Consider the following 25,255-nt stretch of genomic DNA (forward strand, 5'->3'; position numbering starts at 1 on the left):
GTCCAGTGTGCTAAGCGCAGCCTGGCCAGGTGAGGTTTGCGTGACGGCAAAGAGACCAGATTCCTTCAGACGCACCTGTCCCGTTAGTCAAAACCCCGCCCCCAGTGCTCCACAATTCGCTGCTTGGCATTCAAATAAGGTCGCTGTTTTTCGTTTTTTATCCTTTTTTCCTCTGAAACAGTGCTTTTGCCCCACTGGCCTCGGCTTGGCCGCTCCGTGGTTTTCGCTTTTCTTCGCCTCATTGCTCTCTCACAGTTGCGGTTGGCCTGGTAACCGCCTCTTTTTAAATATATTTTCTCTTCGGTCTTGAGGGAAGGGGGACCCAAAGTGACGCTTGGTCCCGCGTTTTTTTTTTTTTTCCGAAATTTTCCAAAAATAAAAACATAACAAAACAAAACTACTCAAAAACCAAAACAAAAAAAAAACAAATCCCACAATCAAGCATCTTCCTCCTCCGAAACAGCCAAACAAACAAAAAAGAGAAAAAAAAATTACAAAAAAAAAAAACCCAAAAACAAAAGCGAAAAAAATCACAATAGTTAATGGTGGCCCCTCCGGTTTCAGTGGTATTACAACCTGACTGTGTGGAGGTCTAGAGGTCGGGAGAAGTGTGTGAACTGTGTGTGGACAGCAGTGTGTGTGTGTGTGCGCGCGCGAATGTGTGTGTGTGTGTGTGTGTGTGTGAGGTGGGGCTAGGGCTGTGGGCAGCTGCCCTGAGAGGTCAGAGGTGAGGTAGAGCTGGTCAGCACAGGGGCAGCACTCAGGCTACAGCCGGAGATGCCCGTCCCGAGGTAAGTGACGCCCCCTCCTCTTGGCCCTGGGCCAACGGGAGGGCTCGTGGAGTCAGAATGGCCAGGAATGAACAAACAGGGTTGCCTGCTTGCCCGCGGTCCATCTGTCTGCAGGCCGGGCCTGCAGTAATGCAGCCTGTTCACGAATAAACGGCATCTGATTTCTACAGGTGTGTGTGTGGGTGTGTGTGTGTGTGTATGTATGTGTGTGTGTGTGTTTAAGTGTATATACTTGTTGGGGGGGGGGGGGGGTAGTGGGGTGCACTACAATCGTGGACATGGACACCCCATCCCCCCCGCCCCGAGATGAGAACGTAAGGGAAAACGACTCAAGAGTAGTGAGCTGAACATAGGGAGGTAGGTAATGGGTGTGAGCCCGAAGGCAATCCCAAAATGAGTTGGCCATCTAAGTGCTAACGTGTTGGGGCACGCGGTGGGGTGTGGCAGGGGGGAGGGCTGCTGAGAAACTGTCCTTCGAAGGCACTCAAGAAGGGGAGGGTTGGGGAGGTGGGGGAGGGGGGGGGGGTCGTGCTGCCAGACTGGGCATGTGGATGACCTGCTATCAACCTGTCGCTCTGTCGCTCACAGCTTATAGATCTCTCCCTTCCTCCCTCTCTCTGTGTGTCTCTCTCTCTCCCTCCCTCCCTTCCTTTTCTATCTCTCTCTCTCTCTCGCTCTCTCTCTCTCTCCACCTCGATTTACGAGCTGGCTCTCGCAACCCCCCCCCCCGCTCTGCCGCGGTGACTTTCCCGTGGGAGGAAAGGGCTCAATTGTCATTCAGGAGAGAGCCTCTCTGGCAGCGGCGGCGTGGGCAATGACAAGGCACCAGCGCGCCGTGAGAGGGTAAGAGAAGGACACCAGCCTGACAGTGAGGGACACTGTGGCTGACCGTATGGTGGGCCACCTGCCGTTGCAGGACTCGGGGGCCGGGGGGGGGGTGGATGGGGTCTGGAGACCAAGCGCAGATGAGTGTACCTAAAGCCAGGCAGGGTCGTGATGGCATCGTACCTCAAAAACAGCCAAAGGGAAGCGGACGGGCCTTAGCCCCCCCCACCCGCAATTTCGCATCCTGAGCTGAGCCTTGCATTGAATCTAGAGAGAGAGAAACTGGCATTGGGTCTAAGCATGGTGAAGGGATCTGAACAGCTGTTTACACAGAAAGCGCGCGAGAGGCTTTTCGTGTTTGTGTGTCACCGTGTGAGCGGCTTGTACGTGGGGTGCGTCTGTTTCCCCCGGTCGCCACCCGGTGAGAACGCAACGCCCACGCAGCGCGGGGGGGTGGGGGTGGGGGTGTCGTGCACCTGGCGAGTTGACCGACGCTGAATCTAAGACAGAAGGGCCACCCAACCGACATAACCGACGAGGGGTAACGAGAAAAAAAAAAAACAAAAAGAAAAGAAAAGAAATAAAAGACGACGAGAAAGCCTTTGTCGGTGACTGCTGCTGGTGTGTTGATATCCGATGTTCGGAGACCCAAATTTCCCCCCCCTGCGCCCTCCCCCCCCCCCCCCCCCCCCCGAACCCTTCTCCGCCCGTCCCGCCCCTCGACGTTCACACGTCCTGGTCCTCGAAGACCTCGAGGAAGAGCGGGGGGAAGAGTTCGGTGGGGCACTCCACCTTCATGTGCAGGAAGCGGCTGGCGTGGCAGGCCCCGATCATGCGCAGGTCCGTCACCTTCATCAGCAGCTTGGGCCAGAAGTGGGGAATGTTGTGCTTGCGGTAGTTGATGTAGTGTTCGAACGCCAGCAGGTACGTCTCCTGGCACTTCTCGATCTTCTCCACGCAGGTGAGTCCCGAGCGATCTGAGCCGGAGGAGAAAGGACAGGAAAAAGTGCAAGAGAGAGAGAGGAAATGTATTTAAAACCCATTTATCAATCACTCAAAAAAAAAATCCCACCCTCTGCCTCTTTAAGCAGGGACAAGGCACTCCTCCTGATTCATGTGTTTCAGACTCGGAACAAGTCTTGTTGCTCTTCTCTGTACTCATACTAGAGCTTTTGTTCCACATAAACACAGTGTCTAATGATAATCATGAAAGCAATACTAAAGCACTGCAGCAGTGCAGCATAGCGGTAAGGACCCGAGCTCATAATCGAAAGGTTCGATTCCTGCTGGAACAGTGATGCTATACCCTTGGACAAGGTACTTAATTTTGTACTTGTATAAATGGATAACGTAAAAATTGTAACCTATGTAAGTCGCCCTGGATAAGACTGTCTGCTCATAATGACCCACAACTTTACCTTTCATCCTGCTACCACACAGAGCTAGCAGGTTACATAACAAAATGATAAAACGTGGTAACTAAGGTTTCCTGTTAGCCTTTTTGCTTTATTGTACCATCTTCTTCCTGACAGCTGAATGTACCTCGAGAAAACATAGAACAACTATTTTAATATCATGTGCTCTTTTCTTAAGTTCACTGCTTGTTAAAATTCTGCCCACACACACACACACACAAACACACACCCACACACACATTTTCATGTGCTCCAGCATCCATTATTTGAATGTCAGCCCAAGAATCATTTCTCATATAACGTAACCTATTCACAGGTAAATGAGGCAAATGTTAAATGTACCTGTAATGTCTTTGTTGTTATGAAACAGTACCCTTTGGTTATTCTATTTTGACATCTTCTCTGAATTTCCTTTTTGTATGACTACAGCTCACACAGAGTGTTTAGGAAAATTCTTTCGCGGTCTGGGCAATTTGGTCTTCAAAAGGCTCTCTGGCAACTCATCCTTTTCCAGTAGGCTAATTTACTCTTTTCAGAACTGTCTTTATAATACTCCTTGTTGCTTTTTCCTTCTTAAGGCACTGACCCAATGTTCTCCAACAAACCACAAAAAACACTAGCACCTGGCGGGTGAGCGTTGGTTGTTACTGTTTGTGGGCCTTTGTCTGCGGCTGTTTATCTCGATTCGATATGTTAAATCACCGTCAGTCAGCGCTGTTCAAAGCTGTGGAAGTGTGCCTCGTGACGCAACGCACTTTGAAAGGCGTGACATTGCTTCCTTACTGACTCCATGGCAACTACAACAGCACACTCACGATAACCAATTGCAGAACACTGGGATGGGACTTTTTGAATTTACAGAAGTAAATAAATTATTTTATCTATTGTCTTTCATTTGCTTTTCACAAATTTCCTCTTTCAAGGCATTTTATGAAAATGGCAGGCTTTTGGATCTAAGATAAAGAGTCCGAAGAGAGGCGAAAGCTTTGAGTCAGTACAACCTATCAAAACACTAACAGAAATGCTGTCTTATGACACTACAAAAAAAAGCTCCACTGCCTCCATCTTTTTCGACTACCATTGACTGGCTCTGGCAGATACGTAAACAACCGCGCGGCTCCTGAGTGCACATCAGGTTGTCCGCCACCGCTCTAGCTGATTGTTTGCAACTGTTAGCAATGTCTGCGGTATCCTAGTAACCTAGTTATCCGCAATACCGAATGGAACATTCTATAGTATTCAAACTCACAACAGATTCAAAAATTGTTTCATGGCCCCCTGCTTTGCTGAGCTGTAAGTGCAGCGTGCCTCGGAGAAATCACTGGAATTCTGTCCTGAACACTATAAAACGAGCAAACAAAACTGTTGGGAAACAGTTGGCCAGTGCGCTTTCAAAACTCTCAGATTTATTTATCCATGGTGGAGATCGTTTACTCAACTTATCGTTCCTTAGCTTTGGAATGCATGCATGCTGCAGGTTTTCTTTCTTTTAATTCTGCACACGTATCACTCACAGTTGAATGCTTTAAATGATGGTTCATGGTGTGACTGCACAGTGATAATAACAATAATTACATGGCCTAGGGTTATAGAAAATAAACGGTATCTATGCAATAAGATACACAGTCAGGTACCCAGTGGAACATTTGGCTCTAGCAGAGAGTGTACACACCCTCTGTCCACACTGAACGCCCCCCCCCCCCCCCCCCCCCCCCCACCATCCACACCATCACTCCCCCACTGTCCACATCATTATCCCCCCACTGTCCACATCGTTACCCCCCCCCCCCCCCGAACTGTGCACACCATCACCCCCCCACTGTCCATCATCCATACTGCCCCCCCCATGGTCCGCACCGTCACTCCGCTGTCTCACAGGTAATGCCCTCCCTCACCTGAGCTCATGAGCAGCACGGCCTGCAGCAGCGCCACCTCGGTGTCGTCCAGGTTGAACTGCGCCAGGCTCTTGCCCAGGTCGAAGATGGCGTCCGACACCACGCCCAGGCCGCCGTTCTTCAGCTGCTCGCGCTTGACGGCCATCTCGCCGCTCAGCGTCAGCGTCTCGCTCTCGGGGTCGTAGCGCACGGCCGCCCGCAGCGACATGATCTCCATGCAGCAGCCTTTGAGCAGGATGATCTGGTCTTCACAAGGCAGCTGCGGGTTGGGAGGGGAGGACAGAGGAGGCGGGTCACGAACTGCACCGCGACCGCAATGTGTCTCCAAAGCGACCGCAGTGCGACCGCAAATTGACCACAACGCGACCGCAACATGACCGCGATGCAGCCACAAAGCGACCGCAAAGCAACCACAACATGACTGCAATATGACCGCACAGACTGAAGGAAAGGACTTTGATCCTGGCCTCTGGTCTTGTTACAGCCATTAACGCCAGCCCCCTCAGTGCGAGCGGCTTTGTTGTGCCGACTAGCACGTAGTCCTTGGGTGCACAGGGAGTCATGTGCTTCGCTTGTATTATGAGTCATGTGGCGAGAGCAGAGTGGATAATAATAACAGTAATCAGAGCAACATTAATGATGACAAACAATCGTGCTGATAATAGCACCCTGTAACAGCAAGCAACCTTCTGTTAATTAGATTCACAGACTTGTGTGCACCAGAACAAACACGTATTAACAAAATGGCATGTGGGTGTGTGCCCACACACACATACACACACAGACACGCACACACACATACACACACACATACACACACATACACGCACACACACACACACACACACACACACACACACACACATACACACATCCACACACATACACGCACACACACATACTGTTCATGCACACACACACACATACACACGCATGCACACACGCACATACACATACACACACACACATACATGCACACACACATACAACCTGGTGCAAACACACTCACACATACACACAAAAAAAACATAAAACACATAAGCACAAAGCTATGAATAAAAACATGGAAGCAAATAACGCCACAAAAGAGCAAATAGACATGCAGAAACACAAAAATAACAACCTGCACAGTACCCAGTCAGAAAAAATGACGCCCTAACGGCCATCCACACGGGCGCGGAAACGCAGGCGGCGCTGGCTTACACACCCACCTCGGAGAAATTGGGCAGTTTTTTGGCAAAGTCGACGACGCGGGTTATAGCGGGTGTGATGATCTTGGTGAACTCGCTGAAGGCCTCGAGGTCCACCTTGTCCCCGTCAGATGTGGGCGCCACCGGGGACTGGCCGATGTCTTCCGGCTGCGGGGAAAACGAGGGGGGTGGGGACAAGGGCACGGAGTGAAATTCACAGCCACACAAATGCGCTTTCAGAAAAAAAAATGGACGCTGCTATCGTGGTGGAGTAAATACACAGAGAGTTATCCCGGCTGAAATTAAAATGAAAAACATAAAGAAAAACCCATACTGAAATCCGTGTGGTATAGTGGGAAAATAGCGGGGCTCATAACCGAAAGGTTTAAGGTTCAAATCCCCGCCGGGGCGCTGGTGCTGTACCCTTGGGCGAGATACTTAACCCCGAATTACCTCAGTAAATATCCATCTGCATAAATGGATAAGATGTAGGAATTACATACTAACCCGTGTAAGTCGCTCTGGATAAGAGCGTCTGCAAAGCAAACTAAACTGAATGTAAATGAAATCCGAGGGGGGCCCTCAGGAGCCTCGGAGATCACAGCAGGGAATCTTGGGAAGGGGCACCACCGGTGCGCTACTTGTCTTACACCGCGGCGCTAAAGAACGAGCCGCGCAGCGGCACCGCGGAGCGCACGCCTAAAGGTTAAGAGTCGCGCGTGTACGTTACCTCATGTCGCCATCTGCGGAGAAAATAACCTGTGGGAGAGATCTGTGTGCCGTGTGCCTATGTCAGGCCAAAAAAGGGCCAGGAGTTCATATGAGACAATCGGATTACCCGCAGCCACAAGAATAAACACAGTGTGAAATGGCGGATTTTTCTGCCCCTCGAGCACCTAGGTGCGTGACTCCTTATTATGCTGTGTGTGCGTGTTTCTGTACGTGTGTTTGCATGTATGTGTGTGTGTGTATGTTTCTCTGTGTGTGTTTGCATGTATGTGTGTGTGTGTGTTTCTCTATGTGTGTTTGCATATGTGTGTGTGTTTCTCCATGTGTGTTTGCATGTATTTGTGTGTGTGTGTGTGTGTGTTTCTCTGTGTGTGTTTGCATGTATGTGTGTGTATGTTTCTCTGTGTGTGTTTGCATGTATGTGTGTGTGTGTTTCTCTATGTGTGTTTGCATATGTGTGTGTTTCTCCATGTGTGTTTGCATGTATTTGTGTGTGTGTGTGTGTGTGTGTGTGTTTCTCTACGTGTGTTTGCATGTATGTGTGTGTGTGTGTGTGTTTCTCTACGTGTGTTTGTGTGTGTGTGTGTGTGTGTGTGTGTGTGTGTGTGTATGTGTGTGCGTGTGTGTGTGTGTGTGTGTGTGAGTGTGTGTGTGTGAGACTGCTCCCGGACGTGTTGCTGTGGAAGAGGCTCCGCTCTCTCCCCTCTCCCCCTCTCCTGCATGCTACAGCTGGATCCCCAGCCCTCCCCTTCCCTGCCACTGCTGGACAAATTGCACTCACATCCAGTGTTCCCTGTCTCTCTCTCCCGCTCTATATATATACATATATGTATGTATTATAAACAGACTGCAGGAAGCCGCCAACTTAAATTCGTGGTCATTAGGTACAGCAGTGCAGAAAATATGTGAGCCTATCCAGACTTCCAAAAGTGTTTGTGTTGTTTTAATGCTTTCCGCACATTACTCACGGGCAATTCAAGCAGTGTTCATGCTTTTTTTTGTCCTTTTTTTGGGATGGTTAAAGTGTCATTTTACTATGAGGGCTGAAATAACTGAATGCAGGAACACAGCCTTTAAGGCTGTAGTGTAATGGTCTTAATCAGCATTGCAGTGGTTCTGTATAGGAGCGGCAGGCTAGCAAGAGGGCGAATTCAGCTTGTGAGGGGTTTGTGTATGTGTGTGTGTGTGTGTGTTGGTGTTCTAGCGTGAGAAAATGCTGGGAATATGTGATAATTTTGACTTGTGTATCTACATGAATGACAAAGTATGTTTTTGAGAAAGAGGTGATATGACAAAATTTCTCAGTGCACCAGGAAAATGGAGAAAGGCACAGATACTACTGACGTGGCTGAGAGTCCTAGTCCTTTCCAGAACGATGTCTGTAAAGCCTGCCAGCCAATCAGCTCCTGTAGTCCAACAGTACCTACTGAGTGACTAACCTCTCTCGGGCTATGCATTGCCCCCCTCTCCTCTTTTCCCATAAACTCCGCTCGTTCCGATTCTCCTGACAACACAGACCCGCCCCCCTGCCCCGGTCTGCTTTCCCCAACGCACCAATCACAGCCGCTCTGCCGGGCCTCGGGCCCGCCCACCCCCCGGCATTGTCCTGCCCCCCTGTCTCTCATGGCGGTTCACCTCCCTCCTTTGCGCAAGAAGCCGGGCTCCACGCTGTCTTCCCCCTGTTGCCTGGCAACATCGACACCTTGACCCCTGCCACACACAGAAGCCGTTGCCATGGCGCCGTGCGCCTCTCCCGGAAGCTCTGGCTTCTATTCCTGTCCGCACACATTTCACCTGTTTCTGGGGGCCGCGAGGCAGACTGCAGGTGGAAAACCGAAATGCTTTTTTTCCCACTTTTGGAATGGCCAATTGTAAGCTAGGCTCGCGCAGGAGCACTGAGCACAGTACTGATACACTCTTAGGCAGCCTAACGGCTATTTTTCACACTATAAGTCACACAGTGCACAGTACAGTGCAGTATTGCAACGCAGACATCAGAATGAAGTGCACTACCATTGGAAGATGAGAAAACCCTGGCCAACATAACCCACTCTAGCCCCGTCATAACGAAGCCAATCTGTTCGGCCGAAGTGGAATTCTGGCTGTTGTCGCAAAATGACACGGCCGATTCAAATCCCGGGCCACACGGCTCAGCCTGCTCTCAAAGCGACTGCTTTGCTGACCGAGCCGATCCCTTCTCGCGGTCTTCCTTGTCCCAAGAACTTGAGAGAGCGGTCCCCTTATATACACATTTCAAAATGCTGGACCGGAGCACTGTGTGGCACTGTCTTAAGGTAGGTCAGGCATACGAGCCATGAAGAGCCTCCCCAAAGAGAGCCAGCGAGTAAAATAGCTCCATTGCATGCTACGACACGGCTAACGCCGGTTCAGATCGCCTTGGGATTGACTACACCTCCAGCAGAATTAATGCCGCCGAAGTCTGCTGGAGTCCCCGGGGATTAGGTAGAATTAGCCGGCCTTCCCACGGGACGGCGCAAACATGCAAAGGCCACAGCGAGAGCGTGAAGTCCAGGGTGGCGGAGAGAGCAGGCTGACCCCCACGGGCTGAACGAACAGGGCTGGAAAGCTAGGAGCGGGGCAGCGAGATGGAGATGTCGATGACAGGCAGTGGGGCGGACGGAGGGACAGAGGGACGGACGGACGCCCCCCCCCCCCTCACCAGGAACTTGCGCTTCTGCTTCCAGTGGGAGCCCTGGGCGTTGGTGTGGCGGTGGGCCTCCGTCACCATGCGGATGAGCTCCCACTCGGAGCTGGTGGGCTCCGGCCGGTTCTGCAGGGTCTTCACCATCTCCTCCTTCCTCCGCCGCTCGCGGTTCTCCTCGATCAGGCGCCGCTTGGCCACCCGCTTCGTGTCGTCCAGCACCACTGAGAGTGGGAGAGAAAATGAAATTCAGCCCAACTCAAGTGCGCCGAATGTTACTTTTACATTCATTTGCCAGGAAAAAAAAACACTTCTTCGTGTCACACTGATGAAGTACCCTGCAACTGAAATTGACTTGAGACAGAGTAGTTGCACTTATTTACTGTTTAAAAAAAAAAAAACCTTTTTCATTAACTGCTTTGGCAGCATGATTTTATATCGTGCCAATAATGGACCTTGAAATTGAAATTTGTTGAGATGGAGGGAGGGAGGGAGGGAGGGAGGGGGAGAGAGAAATGGTAGAACAGGCAGTGCTCATGCTGAGGTTGCAATTAAGTGGTGATTCATTAGAAAGCGCATAACATGTGGAGGAAAACGCACACATACATATATATGTATAAATTCAGCGTCAATTAACTCCCTAAAATAAGACAAATTTGTTCGCAGGTTCGCGGTCTCCTAATGAAGTGAGAAACAAGTGTGCGGAGGATCAGACGGGTGAAGGGGCGCGTTTGGGCTGTCGTGTGCGCGCGAAGCGGTGACACGGCAGCGCGGTGCATGGGGGGGCGACGGTCCCACTCTCTCTCCCGATGGGAGCAAGGTCAGGCAACTGAAGGCAAGGGCAAAGCAACAGCGGGTCTGCTTCACCACCCCCCCACCCCTTTGTTGCCCTGGCAACGCCTCGCGTGCAAAGCCTGCTGCTTCAAACAGAATTTTCATTTTACCGGGCCCAGGAAGGAGCACTCCTCACACACCGGTGTGAGGAGCGTTTAACTTCAAATTTAAATAGGGCTTTGCGTATAACCGTCATAGAAGACAAATGTAAGAGCAGATAAGGGAATTAGTCATACGGGCAGGACACGATTATTAGAAATATCATCTGGAAATATTGCCTCGTTTTTCCGAATTAGAATAATACAAGCCGCCCCCGTCTTTCATATGCAAATTCAGCCTGCATTTCACTGAAAAGGTCAAAATCGTCTATGAATTGCAAGTGTGAATAGTAGAGAAGACAAATTGTATGTCCTACAAGAACGAAAGTCATGTATGAAAAGCCAAAGTTCAAATTCCCTTCACTGAACACGCAGCACGTTGGAGAGCTGAGGCACAGGCGTTCTGTTGGGACCAGATATTTAGCTCACGTGCCCCTCCTGTCCTCTTTTGAGGAGGTTCCGGTCAGGGACAGGAGATTCCAGCACTGTCTGCTTCCTGTGCTGACCATGCAGGCTCTGTTTTAGGCCGTGCCCCCTCAAGAATGGTCGCGACGAGTCAGCAAATCACAACACCTGTACATTCAACAACAGCAGAGACAGAATTTTCCATGTGGAACACGTGAGCGGACTATCTGGTGCATAAACGGAAAATCTCTGGCTGAGTTTTCAGTGGCAGGACGCTGTGGCTACATGAGTTTGGTTATGGGTTCGTGGGTGGATATGAAATTTTTACAGAGCGGGACATTCTGGGCTTGATGACCCACTTCCTCTGTCTTTTTTCCCCCTCGGTGAAAAGCAAATGTCGTGTGGTGCATATCCACTGATATTTAAATGATGTGATTGGATAGACCCCCCCTATGACCTTTGCTAACTCTTGGCCTGTCCAGGTGGCAGACAGTACGGATCAGTGGAACAGCACAGGTCCTGCATCCTCAGCTCAGAGGAGACTCTTCTCATATCTACTGATCTCGTATCTGCTAAAAGCACACACCGATGACAAGATTGATGCACCCATACTAAATAAAGACGAGTGGATCTGTGCGGTGTCTGCTCTTGACTGATGCCTGCGAACAAGCCGTATCTCCCACTGACAGACACTTTGATGACCGCCTTCGGTTCTGGATTGCTGGGTTTGATTTGAGATAGGAAAGAATGTAGGAATGAGAACACGTGACATTACGATATTCTTTCGGAGCTCCACTTCAAAGGTAAGGAACGTCAAGTCAAATCACAAACTTCTCGTGGAGTGCCCCTTTAAGATAATTGACTCTTTACTGTTACAAAGCTGTAACGTTGTATGACTCCACAAAGTTGTAATAAGGCACTCTAATCCTAGATTTACTGCGCCGTGATTTGTGAGTGTGGATTGTAAAGTCAGGGGCCAACAGTTGGCTTTGATTTACAGGATCATTTTTACAATTTACAATATAGAGCACACAGGTAAAAGGTAGAAAGGGAAAGGTTAGGTAAAAAAAGGGAAAGGTAAGGTAACGAAACAGTGACGAATGAGTGTGTGTGCGTGTGTATGTGCGCGTGTGCACGCATTTGTGTTTGTGTTCACGCATGTGCATATGTGTGCATGTATGTGTGCGTATGTGTGCATGTATGTGTGTGTGTGTTTGTGCATGCGTCTGTGTGTGTGTGTGTGTGTGGGTGCGTGTGTGTGTGTGTGTGCGCGTGCGCCTGTGTGTGTGTGTCTGTGTGTGTGTGTGTGTGTCTGTGTGTGTGTGTGTGTGCGTGCGTCTGTGTGTGTGTGTGCGTCTGTGTGTGTGTGTGTGTGCGCGCGTCTGTGTGTGTGTGCGTGCGTCTGTGTGTGTGTGTGTGTGTGTGCGCGTGCGCCTGTGTGTGTGTGTCTGTGTGTGTGTGTGTGTGTGTGTGTGTGTGTGTGTGTGTGTGTGTGTGTGTGTGTGTGTGTGTGTGCTTGTGTGTGTGTGTGTGTGTGTGTGTGTGTGTCTGTGTCTGTGTGTGTGTGTGTGTGTGTGTGTGTGTGTGTGTGTGTGTGTGTGCGTCTGTGTGTGTGTGTGTGTGCGCGCGTCTGTGTGTGTGTGTGTGTGTGTGTGCGTCTGTGTGTGTGTGTGTGTGCGCGCGTCTGTGTGTGTGTGCGTGTGTGTGTGTGCCTCTGTGTGTGTGTGCCACTCACAGTCCATGGCCATGCCGACAGAGATGCACTTCTTGAAGCGGCACAGCTGGCACTGGTTGCGGGTGATCTTGTCGATGATGCAGCAGCCATCGTACTTGCAGGAGTAGGAGGGGTGGAGGTTCTTCTGAATGGTACGCCGGAAGAATCCCTGAGAGAGAGACGGGAGAGACACAGAGAGAGAGAGAGCGAGGGAGAGAGAGAGAGAGAAAGAGAGGGAGAGGCAGAGATGAGAGAGAGATGGAAGAGAAATTAAAGGAGACGTGCCTGTCATCCCAGATTCTGTGTGTGTACAGAGCACCTACATATGTGTGTGTGTTTGCACACTCACGTGTGTGTTTGCCCGCGGACATGTGCATGCACGCATGCTCGCGATCTGTTTGTGCGCGGTATCTGTCTCGTGTCAAAGGGGGTGACGGAATTTCGCTTGAAGGGAAAGTGAGTAAAACGTCAGCGACAGACAGCGGGGGCGGGGTGGGGGGATGGGTCACTGCTGAAAATCTCCACATGTCAGGAACACAGAGGGGGGGTGTCAGCGTCTGTCACCGGGACCGGCAGGCGAAAGACGATGCCGGTCGCCTCCACGCCGAGCGCAGGGAGACAAACCGGTCCTGACACGCGGCGGGGAAGAAAGGACCTGCCATCGGATCTGAGAGGGCTGCGTCTGTCACTTCCGTTATTAACCGACACTCCGCGCTCTGAGGATGCTGTCGGGCAGCCTCCAGAGAGAGGTCAAACGCGTGCGGGAAGTGATTAAAACCGTACGCTGTCTCTTTTGACAACCATTTAGAATAGCTCTGAGGTCATCCCTTTTTCAAAAACAAAAGTATATTTGCACGTACATATCTTATGCTACATATTAAGACGATATAAATAACCAAAACATGCCATTGTCATCTGTGTAACGCCATACATACACTGTGAAAATCTATTATAAGTACTGCAATAATATAAATCATATACAGAATTTCTGAAAGGTATATATGAAAACGTATTTCGAATTTGAATGTTAAAGTGCACGCACTGCGCAAAGACCCGTTCTGTGTGAGTGACACAGAGACGCCGGAGGCCGGAAGACGGATCATCTGTCATGAGTGCGCTGAATGCATTCGTCTGGTGCCTTTATCGAGTGGCCTCTGTGTGACTCTGACGCAGCAGTTTTGCCAGAGGCTTCTGCGCACGCCGGCTGCGCAGGAGCCCGTCCTCTGCTGTGTCTGCGCGCGCGATGTCCCCATCTCCTCCCTGTCGTCTGCGGCTGCAGCGGCTGGTGCATTCCGGGGCATCGGAGCTGCGCGGCAGCTTCACGGATTCACCGATCGGTATATTATCTGGATGGACCGGTACTGGGTCCTGAACGTCAGATGAGCCTATCCAGGTGATATGCGCAGCTGTGTGCGGCCGCTGTGCCCTGCCGATGCCCCTGGCTCCGAGCAGTGCCCGGTGTCTGCGTGTGACGCCTGCGCAGGCCTGCGCAGCGGGGCTCACCTTGCAGCCCTCGCAGGTGATGCAGCGGTAGTGGTACCCGGTGGCCTTGTCTCCGCACACGACGCAGGGCTCATCCTTCTCCAGGTAGCTGGGGATATACCCTGGAACAGAGAGACTGAGCGCTAGGAGGGGGGGAGAAGGAGGAGGAACAGGGGGAGGAGGAGCAGCGTCACCAAGGGAGCGACACGAGCGTCTGCAGAGGAGGCCCTGCAGAGACACAGCTCTGTCTCACCCTCCCCCTCTCCCTCTCTCCCTCCCTCCCTCCCTCTCCCACACACACACACACACACACACACACACATACCCTGTAGCACTACCTGCCAGCACCGCAGGACTTTACATATAAAATAGTGCACAGTCCATGTACGGTATACATTATTCACCAGAATGGACGGTGAACAGGAGACTCTTTATTTCAAAATAATGTACTGTTGGGTCTGTAAAGCTTCTCTGCTATGCAGTGCTTCAGCACGGCAGCCAATACAGAGACACTACATTCTTATGTGCTCACGTGCACGCACACGCACACAGACACACACACACACACACACACACACAGACACACACACACACACACACACACACACACACACAGACACAGACACACACACACACACACACACACACAGACACAGACACAGACACACACACACACACACACACACACAGACACAGACACAGACACACACACACACAGACACACACACACACACACACACAGACACAGACACAGACACAGACACACACACACACACACACAAGCACACACACACACACACACACACACACAGACACAGACACATACAAGCATGTGTGCACACCCACACGGCAAAATGAGCCCTGTAAGGCCTGGCTACAGCTGCACTATGTTCAAACGAGCACCATCAAGCTATCACTACTGCATCTGCTCCCCATGCAAACAGCCCGTGCCAGGGTGACTCAGAACTGGGGTGAAATCATTAACACTGTCCACATCGTCAGTGACACAGGGCCGGAACCATCCACTCACCCCTGATCAGCTGCGGTTAGGAACTGCGCTCGAGGGCAGTAACTTTCAAAAACAAGTTTTTAAAGCAAGAATCCGGCACACCTCCAAGATGATGTCAGAAGAGATCCCTCACACAATCACCGCACACATATGCATGCGCGCGTGCACACACACTCACACACAGACACACACACACACACACACACACACACAAGCACACACACACACACACACACACACACACACACGCACACACGCACACACACACACGCACACAGACACACACACACACAGACACACACACACACAGACACACACACACACACACACACACACACACACACACACACACACACACAGACACAGACACACACACACACACACACACACACACACAAGCACACACACACACACACACACACACACACACACACGCGCACACAGACACACACACACACAGACACACACACACACACACACACACACACACACACACAGACACAGACACACACACACACACACACACACACACACACACAAGCACACACACACACACACACACACACACACACACACACACACACACACACACGCAAGCACACACGCACAGGCTATAGGTGAGAGGCCATTCCAAACTAACTAGGCACCTTAGCCCTGAGGCTGGCTCGGGAAACGCTAATGAAAGCGGGGAGCGTACAGCGGGACAGACCGCAAAGCCGGCTCATCTGCTGCGCCCCGCTGCCAGCTGGGACCAGCGTGTCACGCGGGCACTTCGGCCCCTCTGTCAGGGAAGGCTCAGGTGGCGGGGCACGCCTCCCGAAACAATCAACCGCCGCACCAATCAGGCACAAGCGCAAAGAAAATAGCACAGAGGGGTGCCCCACTCTCTGACAAGCGTTCTCCTCCCCCTCGCCCTTTGACAGGAAGCGAGAGAACGGGTTCCCAGAAAGCCAGTTCCGCGCAGTTTCAGCGGGGGCGCGGTCAGACGGCGGTCACCCTTCCCCCCGACTACAGCCTTCCTCGCGACGAGGCTAGGCATCTGAGAGACAGAGCGAACACCGGCCTCCTTTCTCATGTGGTCTCTCGGCGTTAGACGGATTTCACACCTGGCCTCTGTTTACTCACTCAGAGCGCAGAAAGACGCGGGAAAAAGTTTACCATACGCCGAACCTGACGGACAGGCAGATGGTGTCATTTGGAGAGAGAGGTTTCCTGGCCGCTTTGGCGTCGGGGCGCCAGAGACTGCAGCGTTGACCAAACCCCCCCCCCCCCCCTCCATTTCTCGCCCGCATGCCAGAAAAGCGATGGATGAAAGGACTCGGCCGCGGCATTACCGTGAAAAATGGAACACCTGGCCGCGTCTGGTCTTACGCCGGCGGAGCAGAGAAAAAAAAATTACCTGCCGCACATAAGCGTGACTCACTTCATCGATTCGAGATCGTCAAGATAATTGGTCATTTCAAGTAAAACTACATGAAAATGATTGCAGATGAAGTAAGTATTGATCACGTCGCCGTGGGCTCTGCAGTGAATGGCCGGCCCGGGCGCAGCAGCGGAGCGTGAAGCATGGACAGCACCGTGCATACACTCCGATACATTTTTATTCACTGCGAGATTTTTTTCTGAGGAAGATACGGCTTAAGAAAGGCAAAATAAATCTCGGGTGCTGGAGAAAGAAGTTAGGAAAGGTCTTAGGGAAATGGCTCTTATGCATTCCCAGTTTAATACAAATTATTTTAATATGAGAAAAATATGGCAATTATTCTTTTGCTGTGTGGGGGGCCTTCATCCTAGCAAAGGCTTTATCGGAGGCTGCGTGCGAGCCCATTTGCCTTTCAAGCTGAATTCGATCCGCGAGATCCGCCGTGCAGCGGCGAGGGGCGCCGTCAACCGAGGGGCGCACTACAGCTGCGGCCTGTCAGAAACAGACGCCGCCGAGAGACCGCCGGGGTTCTTGGGCCCCCCCCTGAACGAGCCCACTCCAAACCGCGGGACAATGGCGTTCGGAAGCAGCCATCGCGCCGGCGGCCATCTTGTTCGTCTTCCCCGGAGCCCACCGCCCCGTTTGGACAGATATCGCTCGGACCGCGGGTACTCCGTTTCGGCTCCCCGGCGGGCCGCCGGCCAAAAAGGCATGGTGGTGTCTGGGAAAGTCATTTCCCCCGAACAATATGGCTATGAGTCCAAACCTTCGCAGAACATCTAAAGGTCACTGGATCACATCACATGTTTAATCCGGCGTTTCCCGGCCAGTGGCATCTGCCGCTGGTCGTCTGCCAAGCGGCCCCTCCGACCTCTCTTCCGCTATAACGCTACGTTTGAAAACCTATGCGGGGGTGCCAAATTATGCCCCGACCAGCCCGGAGACCGCGCTCTTAAGCATTACGCGGACTGACCCAGCGCCACGCCTGTTTGTATAAAAATATCCAGGTTTGGCCTAATCGGTGCTTAGCAGCCTGCTGGCACCTGTACCGGTCCATGGCCATGTGTGAGAGAGGCTGAGTCTGAACGTTCCGAACCGATGGAGCAGGCCCCTGCTTTCTCCACGCCAACCCCCCCCCCTTTTTTTTAATCTCCCCACCCCCCAGCAATGCCTCACTTCAAGCTCTGATTCATGCTACGCATTCCGCCAGCAGAGAGCTGGAAGGCCCGGTGCAGGGTTTTCATTTAAGGGATGAAAGCTTTTCCCAGTGTTCCCCCCCCCCTCAGAAACACTGGCGCAGGAGTGAAGCGCAGTCTCTCTGGCCATAAATTACACCGAGCCGCTGCAAGCATCTTCTCCTCTTGGCACTGACAGTGGGCAGGGGGGGGGGGGGGGGGGGGATTGCATTTTTTTCTCTCGGCTGTTGTAAAAATTCCAAGGTGCAAATCTAGCAAGGGACACCTCTGATACAGACAAGAGACACAGAGTGAACGTCTGGCATCTGAAGGAGGCCTGTGACTGCCGAAGCAAAACTGCTCCAATTGTAAAAGGCTGTGAGAACAGAGTTTCGCGGTCCAGCGACAAACTGTTTGTAGTCAGTTCTCATTCAAACTGCTCTTAATCAGTTCTGACCACGCTTTCGCGAGCAAAAACAAAAATGAATCACTTCTTCAACTCATCCTCGGCGTCTGCAAAAGTGTGTAAGTAATGGGCACCTGTCTGTATTGATTAAGATGAATTTGGTGTCCAATTAGTTGCTCAAGGCCCCATAACAACGAATTAACTGAACTACCAACAGCATATTTCACCTGGGACTTAAAGCAGATAACTGTCAAGAAATGACAAATCAGTATTCAATTTACAGCTCAATCCACTCTAATTACCTGAGCCGAGCAGGAGATAAGGCCAGCAGGGACTGGGAGTCACTGCTAAAGGCAGGGCAGCAGCTGCTGGTGACGTCCCTGCCCTCGTCAGGCAGGACGGACCCCTTCAAGGTTCAGCTGGTAAGATGCGTGGATCACTGCCTTCTGTGGTTTTTGTAACCGCTGTGACATTTTAGATTTTATGCCCTTGGGAATTTGAAGTTTTTTTATTTCCTTTTTTCTTTCTTTTTTTTTTTTTTTTTGGTCGGGGACTTTTAGCAAATTTTGATTTCGAATAGACCAGGAGGAACCCCCGATTGGCCCCCCGCCTCCGCAGAGTTAAAGTGAAGAACACGCTGTTCGTGGCCTGGGCCAGTATCCAGCGGGTTTTATGTTTACTTTTTAAGTCCTCTGTGGACAGAAAATAGTGTCAGAAGGAGGGAGAGAGGTTATGTTAAATTTGGCTCCGCCAAGAGGATGATTGGATGAGCGAGTCAGAGGAGACCTGCACCCACTAACCCCCCCACCCCCACCACACACACATACACGCACAAACAAACAAACAAACAAACACACACACACACACACACACACACACACACACACACACACACACACACACATACATACACGCGCAGCTCCTTACCAGACATGCTCTTTGCCGAACATTGGCTATTCTTCCTCTTCCTCTTCGGCCCATCAAGCCACCTGCAGGGGGGAGAGAGAGCGGGGATAGAGAGAGAGGGACAGAGAGAAAGACACACAGACAGAGATCAATTCAATTGATCTGAATTCAGTCTCTTGAGAGATTTTCATTTATTTCTTGTCATGCATTGTATGAATGTCTGTAAGTGGCCCTGAACTGAGGAAACTAAACAGCAAGGGCTGAAACAACTCTCAGTCAAACATCAGACTCATTCAGTCCAGGCATATCTCAAAGCAAAGTCAATGTCCCAGTGCTACCCATGCAGTAGCAAACATCATGTACATTAGACTATGAAATCCACATGATACTTGTCAAAACTGACTGTGCTACAATTATTACTGATCTCATATAGAGTCATCAGTCATCTTCTACAGAGATGAGTAGTGCAGGGGGATACACTTCATATCTTACATATACTGTATATGAGAAAAGATATGCTTATATATTTAAGATATGCAGTGTTTCTCCTTGGCAAAACTGGCCACCCTTTTACAGAGGGTTCATCTAAGTCTGGGCTTTCTGGACTTGAATCCTTACAATCCTCTCTGCTGAACATGCCACCAACATGTACTCATTCACCTTTCCCTATGAACTCAACAGCAGCCGTTCGACTTGCAGCTGTCAGCAAACAACTTCAGGCAGCTCTCGAGTGGCTGAACGATCAAGGCGTCCGCTTCGAATGCAAGTCAGACTCTAGGACTCGGGGTCGAACCCCGCCGTGTCACCAGCCCGCGACGGCCGAACGCCCACAGCAAGCGCAAAAAGCGCCTTTTTCCCGGCAGGGATCGGGGTGGCTGTGCTGGCAGGGGTCGCTCATCTCGCCGTTCTCAGGCACCCTTGTCACTTCTCAGGCGCCTGCGACATCGGTGAGGCCACGGCCCATCCTCCAATTAGCGCTCAGCTCAGTATACACCGTGCTCTGAGCGACTGACAGTGTGAAAAACAGGCGTGTGACTCCTGGAGGACTGCTTTCACCAGGCCCCTCAGCACTCCAGCCTGACTGCTGGAGGCTGTCATGATGGGAAATTATATATATTTCACTAGCAATACTGAAAATATAACAAAAGAAAAAAAAAAATCATATATATAAAAAACATCTTCTTCAGCCTTTAAGAGGTTTACATTTACAAAGGACACATGCAGGAGTGAAGAGCGTGTAAATAGTTTCTGAAGTCCTGATCGAAATAGTCGGACCCAATCCCACTTTGACCCAAAAAAGGTATGTCAAATACGGTCTCCATCAGGGTTTCATTTTAGTGCATTTACTCCTGCAAGCATTCTTTTTTAACACTACTATTTGATTATTTCAATATCTTGCCACCCTGTACTGTATTTCAAAAGCATCAAGTCACTCAAAGTACTTATTTATAGGCAATTGATATTTTCATTAATAACATCTGAAGTAAAGATACCTCTGTGTCCTTTCAAAATGATATACTTTCTACATTATTTTAAACAATTTGCCTCTCCAATACCACTATTTGGGGCATCATGGAAGCACATTTGAATCTGACATCGACCACTCCGCCGGCTGCAGCTATCACTGCCCAACATAAACCAGCCTGTCGCGGCCGGTCATTCTGCGTGATATTTTGGGGGCTATTTGCCCCCCCCCCCCTTTCAGACTCAGCAGTTCACGGCTCAGTTGAGCGCTGGCAGGACATCTGAGGCGCAGACAGAACGAGACGGGCCCGCGCTGGAGAGGCACTACTGCCGTTACATCACCGGCGCTGTTACATCACGCCCACGGAGCGGCCGGCCAAAAATAGAGAGCCCATGAGCGCCCTTTCTGGGGTGGCTCCAGGTCCAGATGTACTGCCAGGTGTCTGCGTCCCACCAAAGGTTCAAGACCGCCGTACCGCCAGCCTCGCTATCTCCAGGTCTGCGGAGCCCATATTAAAAGCCAATTTTTTTTAATTTATTTTTTTTATTAAAACCATTTTTTTTTTCTTTGGCTTAGGTGGTGCTGGTGGGGCTGGAGCAGGGTCTATCGAAAGACCGGTCAGCGGAGACATGCATCTTGAATCTTGACACGGGGCAGATTCCACCCCTTTCCCTCAGGGAGAGAGGGAGAGAGGGAGAGAGGGGGAGGCAGGCAATTCGTCCGAGGAACACTGAATCGATAAAGCAGCCGTCGAGCTATCGGCGGACGCGCCGGTGCCTAATTAGCGTTAACGGAGCGTGCCTCTTAAGCAGCGGCGGGGGGTGGGAGAAACGCCGGGCGGCCTGTCTGGACCCCGCCGAAGCCCAGTGACCTCAGCTTGACCCTAGCCTCCCCATATCAGTTTCAAAACGACTGGGGTGGTGGGGGGGCGGGAGGTTACAGTCGAGAGGGAGGGGTGCAAACACACAGAAACGATCAGGAGGGATCTGATCGTCCTCCTGCTGAACCTCCTCCCACGGTTATGCCGGCCAAGCCCGATTCTCGGAGGGATCTGGCGGATTCACCTCCGGGGGCCAACAGTCGTCAGCTGGGGACGCGTTTTACGCGGGCCATCGTGACTGCGGGCGTCCGGGGGGGGGGGGGGGAGCTATTAATGAAGGTGTCAGGGGAGTGGAGTTTATCTGGTTCCAGGTAATCGATGCTGAAGGGACTCTGGCACAAACACGATCTGCATGGCAGTCGATGCGACGGGAGATTAAACGGCTTATCTCCCCGCCGGTCGCCGGGGGAAGGCTCCGCGCAGCCGTGACGCGCATGCTGAAAGAGAGAGAGGGAGACAGGGAGAGAGAGGGAGAGAGGGGGCGCCCCCCAAAGGCCCGCTCCGGATGAGAGCGCCGAGCTCGGGCCCCCCTCTCTCCCAGCGCATGAATAATTTCGCTCGCAGATGGAGAGGCTACAAGCCTTCGCCATTACAGGCGGGCGGGGGGGGGGCTCTACAGAGAGGGTTCGGAGAAGCGAGCCGCGGACGGCTCGGTGGCGGAACAGAAGGGGGGCCGGCTTCGCGTTTTCGCCGTACGGCCGCGATCTGAGCCCGTCCCTGCAAAACGCCCGACAAAACAAGGCAAGCAACAAGCGCTAAATTAGTCCCTGTTTCCTCACAGGCCTCGTTTGCGAAGTTTCTCCGCAGCGACAGGACGCGACAGACATCGAGCGGCGCCTAAAAGAACACCAGGTATTCCGATAACAATTTGCTGATCGCGTCTAATTGACTACAGGAGTGAGTCACCACACCTGCCAGCACAATCTCATTAACAGGTGCATAGGCCTCAAGGATATTTTCTTGTCATGCATTTGACAAGATTTTCACAGGCGCAAAAAACAAGAAAAAAAACACAGCCACAACAAAGGCTGTCACACATAAAGCTACAAATGTCCGCATACAACAGTTGAGACATAGGTCCACAGACAACAGACACACACGCATGTGCAAACACACACACACAAACACACAAACGCATACACACATACACACGCACATGCACACATACACATACACAAACACACATGGAATTTACCAACACTACAACACACCTAGTCAAATACTCACAGTCACATTCCTATACAGAATCACACGTAGTCGGATACAGTCTAACAGACGAACACATACACGCGCACACACTAGCACGCACCTATGCACAAACACACTACAGTTTCTAGAGTCATGATATACAACAACACACACACATACATACACCCACTCATGCAAAACTCACAAATGCACAAATCCCGAATGGACACACGCACGCACACACACAAATACAGACACACACACACACACACACACAAACATGACACATATAACATTGCCTGAGCCGTAACACACACATGCACAGGAGTTCTGACCTGTTGACGCAGTGGGGTTGGAGAATATGCATGACTGCAGTCTCTCTCCTACACCACCTGAGCCCTGGAATCTGCTGTCTGTCTACACTGACAGGACACTTTCTCTGCCTGCGTTCTGCTCAGATAAATTCTCACTCTCTCTCTCCCTGTGTGTGAAAGCCGCCTGATCCCCTCTCTCTCTCTCTCTCTCTCTCTCTCTCCCTCTCTCTCTCTCTCTCTCTCTCTGCCACTCTCTGTGAATCCCTCTGCTCTTGCCCTCCCTCCCTCCTGAATGAAAATCTAAAGCCCTATCTCTCTCTTTTTCTCTCTCTCGCTCGCTCTCACCTGCATACACAGAATCCTTCCTCTCCCTCCCCTTACGAGTCACTTTGTCAGTACTGCAGAATCCCAGCTGCTCTCTCTCCATCTCTTCCCCTCTCTCTGGCTTTCTGTCACACCGGCCCTCCTTCCCTGACTCTCACCCAGCCTGACGCTTGAGGGACACACCTCGCCTCCTGCATGTAAGAACGCGGGGCGACCTGACGTACACTCGGGCATTTCACGAGGCGAGGAAGCACCTCAGCGGTAGCAGTATCCTGGCCGGTCCTCATTTGCCACGTAAACCACGAGGCCATTTTAGCTACGCTCCGACTCTAAATTCAAAAGCAACACGCGGCGGACGACGGGACATCGCAACAACAGCCGGCCTGAAAAACACACACAAAAGCCATTCTGAGCACAGCAACGCGCGCCACGCTGGTTTTGGTTCCAGTTCTTGCCCTTGACACGGACAAGTCGCCGCGTTATTTCTGTCCTGATTACCCTCCCCAAATCCTTTTTTCAGCCGATGCTATTTTTACGCCTGATGTACGGCAGCCTTTCTCCGTTATATTTAAGTCCGCTATTTTAGCTGAGCTCTAAATGTGCGCTGGAACACTGGCGCGATGACATCATACCGCTTGCAGCACTACAAACAGGAAGCGTCTAGAGTCTAGTGTCAGTCCAGATAGACAGGAATCTGAAGTGATGGCCCTTTTTATACTGTGCTCAAAATGGCCGAGGAAAGGACTGGACTCAGCTGACTCTGGATCAGCGCTCGTGGGGCAACATCCACCCAGAGTGCTTTGGCCACCTACACTAGCAATCTTTTACCTTGCAAGCCGGTGCCCTCGACGGTCACCGGAACTACAGCATTTCCGTATGGCCGCCGCGAAGACGGCCCTTTTCTGTCTTCCCTAGCTCTCCGGTGCAGCTCCTGCGCCGCGGCCTGCGTGCGCTCGCAGTTTGGCAACAAACCCCGCTGCATGCCGCCGACTTCCTAATCGCTAACAGCTGGACAAATACTCCAGCGAACAGTAAGGGGAAAACAGACAAGCTGAACGCTCCACACATAAAAACGGTTTGCTGTTAACAACTGTGGAAAGAACATAAGAGGCACCATAAGAAGGCTGCTGACGGTAATGTAAGAAACAGGGGGAAGTAGGGAAAAAAACACGCTTTAAGCTGATACTAACCTTGAAATTTTTCGCCCTGTGCTTATGCTTACAAAAAAAAGTTTTCCTTTCAGAAGCCAATGAAAAAGCTCTTAATTTGCAGAGTGCCGTCTGTTCCTCACGCAGCGTGTCATCAATGCCACCGCTGTATTGTTAAGGCATCGCACATTCCGCTGCCTTAGGAAGCCGCGGAGAATGAACCACACAAACCGTCTTTTACCTTGTAAAACTACGAGAGAGCAAACAGTGATAATAGTGTAGACGGGGGGGCTGCTTTCAGATGGCACAACTGCAAAGAAAAATTGCACACTCAAAAGAATGAGCTATTCTCAAGAAATATACACACACACACACACACACACACACACGCTCCCCAACCAGGTGAAAATAACATGAACAAACATCCTCCACAACTAATAAATGAATCTTTATGTGCAAGTTTACAAAGGAAGGAGAAACTTTATGAAATACTGTATAATACATTGTTTAGGGGAGGAACAAGCTGCCTCCTCCAAGGTTGAAAAAGGCTCTAAAATGGCTTTTGAGGAGGAAATTGCCTTGGATGTCTAAACAAACACACAAACAGCACCCTTTTCCAATACTGCAGCGGGCAAAGGAAAGCCTAAAATGAGGCTAGTTGTATTAAAAATAGGGAGAGGGCTCAATAATACATTGTCGAGAGCTTCAGCACCGAAAAGTCCTCAGGCGTGTAAATACAAAATAACGATACACAGGAAGTGGTTGATAATATTGAATTAAGGGACACTGACGTACGGGAAAAAAACTATAATAAAGAAATAAGATAAATAAGCAAGCCCTGACAAGACTATATCCAGGGCTTCTTGAAGAATTTGATGAGATATCCTCCAAATCACAAACAGAATTCTTTAGGCAGCCTACAAAAACTGGATAAATTCAGAAAGAAGGCAATATTGAGCCTATATCTATATGAATAT

General features: G+C 50.9%; 1 protein-coding gene across 3 annotated transcripts in view; it reads right to left on the bottom strand.

The window, feature by feature from the left end:
• Positions 1 to 2,342: 2,342 nt before the first annotated feature.
• The window catches only part of LOC118793946 (thyroid hormone receptor alpha-like), a 117,783-nt gene continuing 94,870 nt past the window's right edge, over positions 2,343 to 25,255 (bottom strand). For 2 of the 3 annotated variants that reach the window (XM_036552040.1, XM_036552041.1), the window contains exons 4-10: positions 18,981 to 19,042; positions 14,062 to 14,183; positions 12,580 to 12,727; positions 9,526 to 9,731; positions 6,138 to 6,284; positions 4,927 to 5,185; positions 2,343 to 2,593 (exon numbers count right to left, since the gene is read on the bottom strand). In XM_036552040.1, the coding sequence (XP_036407933.1) occupies positions 2,343 to 2,593; positions 4,927 to 5,185; positions 6,138 to 6,284; positions 9,526 to 9,731; positions 12,580 to 12,727; positions 14,062 to 14,183; positions 18,981 to 19,042 (1,195 nt within the window). The remainder of the gene's footprint in view (positions 2,594 to 4,926; positions 5,186 to 6,137; positions 6,285 to 9,525; positions 9,732 to 12,579; positions 12,728 to 14,061; positions 14,184 to 18,980; positions 19,043 to 25,255) is intronic. The other variant, XM_036552042.1, reaches the window with a different exon arrangement.

The sequence above is a fragment of the Megalops cyprinoides genome, chromosome 19, assembly GCF_013368585.1.
Source record: "Megalops cyprinoides isolate fMegCyp1 chromosome 19, fMegCyp1.pri, whole genome shotgun sequence".
In the NCBI taxonomy this organism is placed as follows: Eukaryota; Metazoa; Chordata; class Actinopteri; order Elopiformes; family Megalopidae; genus Megalops; species Megalops cyprinoides.